At 38.0% G+C, this 11,303-nt stretch overlaps 1 protein-coding gene across 2 annotated transcripts; it reads right to left on the bottom strand.

Moving 5' to 3' along the window:
* Positions 1 to 4,549: 4,549 nt before the first annotated feature.
* On the bottom strand, positions 4,550 to 8,737 carry LOC131037964 (floricaula/leafy-like protein). Of its 2 annotated transcripts, none has more exons than XM_057970231.2 (3): positions 7,354 to 8,737; positions 6,071 to 6,396; positions 4,550 to 5,044 (listed from the first exon to the last, which is right to left on the bottom strand). In XM_057970231.2, exons 1-3 carry the CDS (start codon positions 7,817 to 7,819, stop codon positions 4,724 to 4,726), a joined length of 1,113 nt encoding a protein of 370 aa, XP_057826214.1. In that variant the 5' UTR covers positions 7,820 to 8,737; the 3' UTR covers positions 4,550 to 4,723. The 2 variants fall into 2 exon arrangements, with proteins under 2 accessions (XP_057826214.1, XP_057826213.1); XM_057970230.2 differs by having other exon boundaries at positions 6,071 to 6,477; positions 7,354 to 8,735.
* Between the last annotated feature and the right edge of the window lie 2,566 nt (positions 8,738 to 11,303).

The following is an 11,303-nucleotide window of genomic DNA, read 5'->3' as shown; positions in this document are numbered from 1 at the left end:
CTATTCCCTTCCATTTCCTTAACCTTCTTTTCAGTTTCAAGAATTTTACCAACCATGTTTTCAATAGCTTCAGCATTGTTGATTGCCACCGCTAATTCTTTAACATTTTCAGAAAGAGGTTTGTAGCCTATCGTGGCATTTTTATAACATTCATATCATTCTTCAGGTTGTCGATATCTTTCACAATTCTACTGATAGTATCATTAAATCCCTTTATACTATCAATATTCCCAAGACAATCACTAGGATTTCCCCTTTTATTCTCATGGCCATCATTCTGCAATCCTTGAGTATTCAAATCCTCATCACGAACCACATCCAGGATCTCATCCCCCTCCTTACCTTGCACATTTTCATTTTTTTCCTCCGCTGCTGATGTTCTTCTTCCTCTGGGTTTGTTTTCCGATTCCTTTACCTTTCTTGCTTTTGATGAATTTTTCCTCAAAGGACTCATCCTCAGAGTCCGAGATATCAGAATCAACCACAATCCTCTTTCTCTTCCCCTTATTCCTCCTCTTTTTGCTAAGCTCCTCCGACTCACCTTCAGTTCCGAGTCAAAGTTGAAACCACTATCCTCACTTTTCGTTTCCTCATCCCTGGTATTTTTACCTCTAATTGGTTTCTCAATGCATTTCCCTTTCAATAATTTATACACTAAAACCATAAGACCCTGATGAAGAGCATGGTCGCCTTGAGGGTCTTTCTGCATTTCTTTAATTGTGTGATCCATGGAACAAGAAAGATAATAGGGCAAGCTTACCTTTTCACCATGGCGAAAGTGGTTGAGCAACACAAAATGGTGCACGTAAGCTCTCATAAATCTCCCATCCAGCGTAATGTAGGTAATGGTAGCAAACAAAACGAACCTCCATGGCCTACAGATGCGTTTTGGGGAGTGATAGGAGTTATCCACCTTCACCATTTTTTGCTTTTCGCCATCCATGACAGGAAATCTGTCCGCTGCCTTATCAGAGACACTACGGTCTCTATAGAATTTAATGCCCTCTGTCACCATCCCCGTGGCTTCTGCAATAATATCTTCATCCACTGTCATCATCTGGGTGCCCACCAAAACTTTTTCATTCTTCCAATTCTTTATAAAGTGCTTGGTGATCGTTGGGTCTTTACCACAGAGCCTCTCCATGAACACACCTAAGCCCCCTCCTGTAGAATCTCCCAAACCTCTCTGTTCTTCTTCCAATCCGAACATGAGGTTGGTTCAAACCTTTTTTTGTTCCCTCCCATTTTTCCTTCACACTCCCTGGAATTCCTAATCTCTGCTCTGATTTTTCTTCTCTGGTTTCTATTATTGCTCTAAAAAACAACCCTGAATCCATGCCCAGTTAATATGATAAGACAATTAAATAAATGTTCATCACCGCCGTTGTAAGTCTTCATCGAAAAAAGTGGGAAAAAGCATTAGGAATTATGATTGATGATGCCATGTTGTCTCATCTGGATACAGTCCAGATCGAACAAGGATTTTGCCTCACACGCAAGTTTTCCCTCCATTAATAGTAATTATTTCCTCAGTTCGGCAGGCTAGGTTGGTTGCCCAGTCAGCACACGAGTTAGCTTCCATGTACACATGTGTAAAAACACACATATCAAAGGTGTCACTTATTTTCTTCTATGCTTTAATTGCATTGTTTATTGGCCAAGAAGGCGGGAACACCTTATTCAAACAGTTTATGATATTCAAAGAGTCACCTTCACACCAAACTCTGGTACAATTGGCTTCCTTTGCTAGCACCATCCCATGATAAGCCGCCATAGCCTTAGCAACATGATTAGTTTGGTTTCCAATAGGGATACATTTAATGTAGATGAGAAGTTGTTATGAAATGATGTGGCGATTCAATCCCTATTGGACGATGCTCCCTCATTATTTGTGCCAATTTCTATTGGCTATGTTATGATAATGCTAATCTAATTAGGGTTATTTTTGTAACAAACCCTAATTAGGGTTTATGTGTCAAAATCTCAACCCTCGATCTTCTTTAAATCTAGGTCATTCATTGTATTTGAGAATGTTATATAAGCTCTCACTCATTTCATTTTGAAGGTTAAGGTTAAGAGGAATAAGTTTATTAGCAGCGGAGAAGAAGAGTAGTTATACAAATTTAGTGAAGAGAGAAAGTTGAATAAATGTTGTTATATTTTGCTATGAGATCAATGAAATATTGAAGTTATGGTATTTTATTGCAATCTTTGTGGCCTTTTACATGGTTGTTCATCTTCTTGAAATCACTCTTATTGAAGATAGTATTTAGGTGTTAGAGTTAGATTGAGTGATAAATGTTGTGTTTGATCTTTTAGTGAAGCTCATAGTCCAAACCACTAGCCTCTTACTGATTGTAAGTGTGCCCTGTGTGGTCAACTGGAGATATTAAAATTGTTTAGGGTTCAATCATTATTTGAATATTGATATGTATCCTATTGATAGTATCTATGTTCATTAATGATTCAAAAATCTTTGAATTCCCTTAGAAGATCGCACCGATTCCAGTAGAGTTGTTGTTCTATGGCAATACTGAGATTGGTAGAGTTTCACTAAGATCGCCCTCCATTTAGTCATTCTTAGGCTTAGTTTAGCATGGCCCTCTCAAATCCCTTATCTTTTGCCTTTTTTGAAACATCGGATAGTATTAGGAAAATCCAGTTCCTCATTGATAAAGTAGTCACAAGAACCAACTTTCATAGAAAGTACGTAAGGTCCCTTGATGAAACAACAAACACAACGAACACTGGTGCTTATCCACAAGTAGAGAACCTACATTTTAGAACCTTGGAGTTGCCTCGATTGATCCTTAGGCAAAATCTTCAGCATTCAGGGAAGCTTTGTTCAAGAGAGGATAAGGTACCTTTGGGTATTTTATTATGTGTTTGATCGTGTATAAAAGACACATCAACAGATCACTAGATATGTTGTATGTAACATTAGGATAAATATTTAATATGGGTTGAACATTGAGAAAACTAAGTACCAAAAACTAAATGAGGGGGGCATAGTTTTCTAAACTCGTGATTTATATAACACCACTTGGTGGTTCAGTAAAAGCTTATTTCTATTAAAAAAAAAAAACTTGTGAGTAGTTGTTGAGGTTAGATAAGTTGATTGTCATAATCTTTGACTAAAGAGCATCTCTTATAGGTCGCATATGTAAGGATGAATCATAGATTGGAATGTGCAATCAAGTGGCTTGTTCAAATGAAATACAAATTAGAAAGCATGAAATTTCAAAAATATTCATGGAGACTTGAAAGCGTGCGTAATCTTTGTTCATGAAATAGTGTGTTTAGTGTGAACTTTTGAAGATTGAAATTTTCCCTCATGAGGGTTTTTCCATATGTTAGCTTGATAGTATATTCATTTATTGTTTTGCATTAGAAATATTGATACTGGATTGCATATTTTGTTGAAATTATTGTTTAAATTTGACTCCATCTTGAAATGTGTCTTTTCACCATCTTAACCTATATAAATATTGTTTTATTCATTGAAAGAAATTTGTCATATCCATGACAGATAGGAGTTGAAGACACCTCTTAAGGTTTGAAGGGACTGAAATTTATGGAATTCTTATTAGAAATTATATGGAAAGCATTTTACAATAATCACCTTTACTATCACATTCTGTAGAAGAATATGGTTTAATATCACAAGGTTGGATTTTGAACTGGCATGCATTGGCTAGGTAGTTCTTGTTGATGTTGTGTGAAGCATTTGTAGGGGGTACAAACTCCGCAGGTAGATACGGCACTGTTCAAATGCCAATCACGGCTGAAATGTCAATCTCTGACCATGTGGAGGATAAGCATGGTGTGGCAGGGTAATTGGTTTATCTTTGCTTTGGGGTCAATACAGTGGTCAGAATTCTCTTTGTTTTATTCATGGACACTTGGCACTAATGGTACCACAAAAGTTTTGGCATTATTATTCTTACACATGTTTTGATGACGATTGGCACAGGCAGCATCAACACTTCTCAATGTTAACCAGTGGAGGACTCTGCAGCTTTATATGCCATCTTTTGTTTTTGTCCAATTACACAATCTACCAAGATTCTTCCCCATGTTGGTATCTACTAAAGTGTTTTGTTGTGGGTCTACCCTTTTAGCATGATTACTCTGTAGAATGAATATGAAAGAAACAGTAGAACATTTAGAATCCTATAATGAAAAGCATTTTAGAACATTTTAAAATTTACCTTTTACAATAGCATAAAGTAAGCAGTTGTCTTAAATATTCTGTCAGTGTTGTTTCACATTTTTCTCACCTTTTTTCTTGCATGCAATGAGTTGGTTGCTTCAAACACAACCTCCACAAACAAAAATTGGGTGAGAATTGTTCATTGCTTCAAACACACTAGCATAAAAATATTTGTGGAGAAATAAATTTTCACTTCTACACAACATTTTATCTGTTTTTTTGATTTTTCAAGTCAATATGTATCTTCATTTATGGTGGGATAATATACCAAGAAGAAACTTTTAGTAAAATCAAAGATCATTGAACACAAGCTAGATATAGTATGGAGCTTCTCCAGATGTTAAAAACCTGAAATTTATAAGAAATAAGAACACTTAAGCTCTCTAGAAAGCTGCAGCATTTGAACTTACAATCTGCATAAGCCTGCTTACAATTAAGGTCATACATGGATAAACATCCGATATGGTAAGATGGTTTTATGTCCTTGCGGGAATTTGTATCTCAGAGTGATTACTGCTGCTGACTTTTTTCCAAGTGACAGAGTTGTCTTAACTTGGTGGGAACATACCAGATTCTAAGCTTTTCATGCTTGTTAAAAACCCCCTCGATGTCCCAGCCATTTTCTTTGGCCATGTCCACAAGGGGATAATAGCAGGCTTGCCTCCATGCTCCAACATTTTCCCCTCGTTCTTTGTAGGTTCTTCTGAGACGATTGGACTGCTCAACATCCAGGCAATGCAGGGCATAACAGTGTACGTAGTGTCTCATCTTTGGCTTGTTGATGTAACCTGCACCAGAGTGCTTTGCATGCCTAAATACCTGATTTGTGACCTAGAAACAACGTAGCAAACAACAGTTTCGATCAACCAACACAGAAAATCTAACCATATTCCTCAAACATAACATCTGATATTTTCAGTGATGACTTAGTCCATGAAATGAAGACAACCAAACACTCAACAATCTTTATGTAGGCGAATCAGTTTTTCACAAATCATAATAGTTCTTTGTACTGTTTTTAGATTCGATTATGTGTCTTTTTGACATCAACGTTTCATATCACACTCTGTAATCCATCATTTTTCTACTCTGGAGCTCTCTAACATCCTCTAACATCCTGATGATACATCACAGAATGTGATCCAAAATATTGATGCAAAAAAGACACAATCAAACCCAAAAACCGCACAAAAAAATCTTTTGGTAAGCCAAATACTTTGTACATTGAAACAATACAGCTGCCTTCCACTTTGAAACAATTCTAAGAAAGTAAACATATTTTAAACATTTGAACAATTTTCTAAACATCAAAAACCGCCAATAAAACAATCTTCTATACAAGGAAACCCATTTTGTGTTGTGAAACAATCTTCTGACCAAGTAAACACACTTCCGAACAATCTTTTAATCAAGGAAGCCCACGTTGACACATCTACGATCAGCAAAGACATAGGGGTTAGTCAGAATTAGGTGTTGTGGTGTTTGTTGATTGGGTTTTTCTTGTTGTTGGTTGGTTCAGCTCTCAGTCTCCTGTGCATGTAAATACAATTTGCAACAATCTTCTGAACCTGTCAAGATACTTTCAGAAAACCTTCTAAGCAAGTAAACATACTTTCAAACAATCTTTTAAACATCTAAAACACAAATTCAAACATTTTTTCTGAAAACGGACTTAGTACACTGATGATTGAAACATTCTTTTAACCAAGTAAATACACTTTGATTGCCGTCACAAACAGTATCACTTAAAATGACTTGAAAGTCATCTCATCTTATTTGAATAAAAGAACGAAAAATTGGTTTTGAATTGTACGCACTATGTTTTTAAGGTGACAGTAGAGCGTTATAAATAAATACCTTTGTAGGACATTTCTCCCCTCTTTCCTTTGCGATGTGCTGAACATCCAGCAGAAACTTGCCACACTGTTCGTAAAGATCAAACAAATAGTCAAGCCCATTCTTTTTCCCTCTTGCAAGTTCTCCAGGCTCAGTAACGATAAAAGGGTGTTCTCTTTGTCTGTCTTCACCATCTTCTCCCGACTCTTTTAGGCGCCTTCTCTTCTGTTTCTTGCAAGCTTTGAGCTGTTGATCATTGCAATAGTTGTTATCAGGTAGTGTCATTAGACCACTCACTGCAGTACTCAAATGGCCGCTATTTTGGAGAAGAAGCATAGGATCAGTGCCTGTGTTTAGGTTCAATGGATAGTTATTATTCTGTGAAAGAATTACAGTGTTATCCCCATGAGGTTCTTCCACTGACAGACCTGTATGAACAACCCAACTAAGTTATCATCGTATGATTACTTCTACCCTTAGCCTTACTGGCCAACAAAGACTTCTCAAATAAAAAAATGCATTAAGAGAAATTGTCTCGTCTACCGAAATTTGAATCTAATGCTCACCGATTGCAGTGAGATTCTGTAATCTGTTATGACAATGCAGGCGATCTTAACCCTTTAAATCCATATATTGTCTTCGTCAACATTAAAAAGCATCAATGAATCATAGAACAAATTTCAAGAAGAATCGATGAATCTTGGAAGCTAATAAAACCTCTTTCCCTTCACCACTATTCATTATTCATGTCACATGTGTATCACATATTTACACTTTCTAGGCGCTATCATAGAAGGCATGTTTTAAAACCCATTAAAGAGCTGAAGAAAAGAAAAAATTGCAGATGGTTTACAAATCATGCAACAATGGGACTCAAAATAATATGAACAGTGAAACTGTTTTCAGTTCTCGTTGTAATGGAACAGTGATTAGAAGCAACTGTTTCTTCAGAAATAAAATGCTAGAAGTATTTACTATTTTTAGCTTTGGACGCTACCTACTAATATGATCTAAATTATGTGCCTTGGTATGGAGGATAACTAGAGGCATAGATGAGGAATCTGAGCTGGCCAAGAATGTGGACACTGGAGTACCAAATAGTGTTCTGAAAATAACAAACTACAGCTTCATGTGTAGCTGTATAATTGATAACTCTCCAGAACATAAATGTTCCCCAAAGGCAAACAAGCACAAAACAGAATAATATAGTACCCATATATATACACATAAACCAAATATTCTAAAAACTCTTTCATGCAAACATAGGACTGCAACATATCAAGTATTGGATAGGCACAAATTACCTTCCTGAGACAGTGTGTCTAAGGCATTCTCATCAATCTTGCGTTGTTTTCCATCTAGGTCAGCAAAGAGTTCCATATGCTTCTTCCTTTCTGCTTCATCAAGTCTTCTCCTTTCTGCTCTAATTGCAGACTTAATGCCATATTTCTCTCCAACAAGAAGATCAAGACTGTATATATCAACCAGGATCCTAACCACATCATCCAGCTCTTGTTCAGTCATATTGACCAAGGTGTTGGCAGTGAAACCCAACTCAACCATCTTGGTCAGTGTTATGCATCTCACACCATAATTCCTAAACAGCTCTTCCAAACAGCTCAATTCTTTCCTGTTGTTGCCGTTCATGCCATTAGGCATTAGTATAGCAGCCGCATTTGGAAGAGGAAACTCATATCCTCTCTGCAGTTGTGGGGCTGTTATTGATCTGGGGTCCCACTTGAAGAAAGCTGGAAAGCTGTCAGGATCCATGCTTTTATACAACTAGCCTAAATATTCAAACTATCTGTACATCCAAAAATTTAAGCAACAAATGCAACTAGGCTTTCAGAGACCTAAAATCTTTAAAATTTCAAAGCACATGACTCTCTCATCTTAGATTTTTTACTTCTATTTTTAGATGGGTTTCTGCACTAATCCCATATAGTAGAATCTGCCCTAAGGCTTTCAGAGACTTAAAATCATTTCCACCACCTATGCATATATCAGTCTCATAGAAGATAAAACTTTTGATCTCTGCACAAACCCACTATTTTAGCAGATACACCGAGGCATTTAGAGACTTAAATCAATTTCATATGCATTCTTCAATCTCATACTACAGTATTGCTGCACATGTAGACTAATCAAACTGGTAAAAGACACAAACAATTTCATATGCATTCTTCAATCTCACACTACAGTATTGCTGCACATGTGCACTAATCAAACTGATCAAGGACTTGAGACAATTTCATATGCTTTCTTCTATCTCAAATGCCACAACACCCCAATCTACAGTATTGCTGCACATATACACTATTCTAATCAAACTGTTCAACCCAAATCTCCCAAAAGCACAGAATGCTCTTACAGAGCCGCCTCAAATCACCTCACGAGCAGAAAGTGCTTTTACGTTCAAGCAACTAATCTGGTCGCCTTTTATTAACACGCTTCATTAAGTGTACTATCCATTCCCACCATCATCACCACCCACAATTGATAACTAATCTCATAATACTTGTTTCTACGTGGGCATTAAAGGAATTGGCATGGAAGGCCACAATTTCCATGTAAATTGAAAACTAGTCCTATTTGTTGCAGGTTTCAGATGGCAGGAATTCGTATTACATTGTACTACACTTATTTTAAGGACAAGACCCTACATTGCAGGCTAGTTCCTAGCCTATGCAGGGAAGAAAGCATGATAAATATCTCGTTGTAGAGGTGACGTGACCTCTTAACTCAACTGCGTGATTTGTAAACGCATGAATACCTACTTGGTCACTTTCCTCGTTATCTCAAGAATCTCATTTTAATTAAAAATATATTAACTTGTACTACAAGAACAGCTAGATGATACATCAAATTTTCTGTGACTTGTTGATTTGAATTTTTAACGGAAACCTTTTGATCTTCGACGCATTGTGTACACTGCAAATAGTAAGTATTGTGGTGTCTCCCTATATCTTATAGCCCATTGTTTTGCTTGAAAATTTGCAATCCCATATCAGTCACATTGACTTTCACTCGCAATGATTCTATGAATCATACATGATGTCCTGTCATATTTTCTCAACCTTGTACTTTTCATTCATATTTAAAAGTATAGTATTTATACTCAATGCTCAAAAATGAACTAGATTTCTAGTCACTCAATTTTTATAGGAGGCATTAGGGGAAGCCTAACAAGAGTCTAGTCGAATCTCCTGCTAATTTTTTAATTTTGAAATCCTCTGCATGTCCGTTGTCCCGGGGGAGGATCCTTCCTCCCTGCAACCAGACCCCCCTCCCAATACTGTTGTCGGTTCACATGCTCCTCATGAGGCCCCCTGTGTCTGCTTCTAGGACCCCACTGTCTGTGGGTACTTCAAAAAAGATTGACAAGAACAAAGATTCTTGTGGCGCATCCCCTTTGTTACTGACGGAATTTGCCCTTGGTCAGAAGGATGTGGACAAAAGAAAGGATAACCTTGAATTTGGTAATAAGAAACCCCCTTCTATCAGGCCAAAAAATGTTGTCGATCAGAAGGATGTGGAAGAAGGTAAAATAGAGACTAAATCCAACTGGAAAGGTGCCCTTGTTGGTTCTACAAGTATGACCCTGGAGATGGCTTTGGCTAACTTTATCCAAACTGAGGAGGGGACGGAGATCAAGCTACCTGATAATCTCATGGATAAAATTGTTTCATCCCTGCATCTGACGCTTGTTGGACGATTCTTCTCCTTCAGATCGTCTATCGCCATGGTTAGACGATGGGCTACGGCAAGATGGAAGTTAAAGGGAAGTGTTGATATCTCGGCTATGTCGGGAGGTCTCTTCCTTTTCAAGTTTACTGTTGATGAGGACTTGATCTTTGTTCTTTCAGGCTCTTGGGTCTATGGAAAGCATGTTTTAACACTATCCAAATGGAAACCTGGGTTCGACCCCTCTGCTCAACTCAACCGTATGGCCCCAGTTTGGATCAGGCTTCCTGGCCTCCCGCTGGAATTTTGGGATGAGTAGATCTTCCGCTGGATTGGGGATTCCTTTGGCAGCTATATCACTGCTAATTCGCTCACCCTTGCTAAATCTAGGTTAGTTTATGCCCATTTTTGTGTTAATGTTGCTATTAACAAAGCATTACCCAACTTTGTGTACCTCAAATCAAAATGGGGAAAATGGTCTCAGCCCCTTGTCTATGAAAATGCTACTCTTTTTTGTCAGAAATGTGCTAAAAAGGGGCGTACTATTGCTAATTGTAAAGCCTCGACTACTTCTGAACCCAAGCTTAAAGAGAAGATTACTGTTAACGATGATCCTATTAGCCCAAGTGCACCCTCATCTTCAGCCCCTGTGGGACTGACTGACCCCTGTGTGGTGACTGAAGACTATCCACACATAGATAAGATCCTTGATATAATCAAAACTCTTGTTGATCTTGTGAAGAAAGTGTGACTAGTGGAGACTCTTGAAGATGAGGAAATCTCCCCGGTGATTAGCCTACGTTTATCCCCTAATACTTCTTCCTCCCCCTCAATGGATAAGAATGATGCTCACCATTCCTCTCACCCCATTCGTGAAGCCAACCCCTTGCTTCCCCATCCCCCAAAAAAAACTTGTGATGAGAAAGCTTCTTCGGGGAGACTAAATCAACCAAGCTTTACATCTCCACCCCAGTCCCCTAGCAATTCGGTGATATTGGAGGACTTGTCCAAGTCATTCTTGTTAACATCTAATGTGAAGACCTCCTCCCCCTGTATTCCTTCTATGGATAATGAGGAATGGCTGACACAGAAGGAAAAAAACAAGATTAAGAAGGTAGATGTGGGCACTGACAGCAAAGTTGGAAGACCAACAGAGAGAGTGTTGAGGCAGAAAGATATTGCAAGGGGGCGACAGCTGACCCTTGATGGAAATAACAAAACTAAGAAATAAAGTTCCTCTCCTAGAACATAAGGGGACTCAACAGCCCCCAAAAGCAATTTGCTATAAAACAATATATCTTAGATATGAAGATTGATATCTATTTACTGCAAGAAGTCAAAATGTCCTACCAAACCTTTGCAATGACCGCTAGCAAACTTTGGTTGGGTGTTGTGTTTTTATATGTGGAGGCGTTGGGGGCATCTGGTGGAATTGCTACCCTTTGGAACCCCTACAAGCTCCAAGGTAATGTTCATGTGAGCTCACAGAACTATCTGGCAGTGACTTTCCAATTTGGTGAACTCTGTTGGCATTTGTTCAATATATATGCCCCCAATTCTAAGTTGTGAA

The sequence above is a fragment of the Cryptomeria japonica genome, chromosome 9, assembly GCF_030272615.1.
Source record: "Cryptomeria japonica chromosome 9, Sugi_1.0, whole genome shotgun sequence".
Lineage (NCBI taxonomy): Eukaryota > Viridiplantae > Streptophyta > Pinopsida > Cupressales > Cupressaceae > Cryptomeria > Cryptomeria japonica.
This window is presented reverse-complemented; position numbering and strand designations above follow the sequence as displayed.

Excerpts from the sequence above, each read along its gene's own strand:
- LOC131037964 (XM_057970230.2), bottom strand. The coding sequence starts at position 7,819 with ATGGATCCTGACAGCTTTCCAGCTTTCTTCAAGTGGGACCCCAGATCA. Across the intron at positions 6,478-7,353 it reads AGACACACTGTCTCAGGAAG|GTCTGTCAGTGGAAGAACCT; the intron begins GTAATTTGTGCC and ends TTGTTCATACAG. Across the intron at positions 5,045-6,070 it reads GGGAGAAATGTCCTACAAAG|GTCACAAATCAGGTATTTAG; the intron begins GTATTTATTTAT and ends CGTTGTTTCTAG.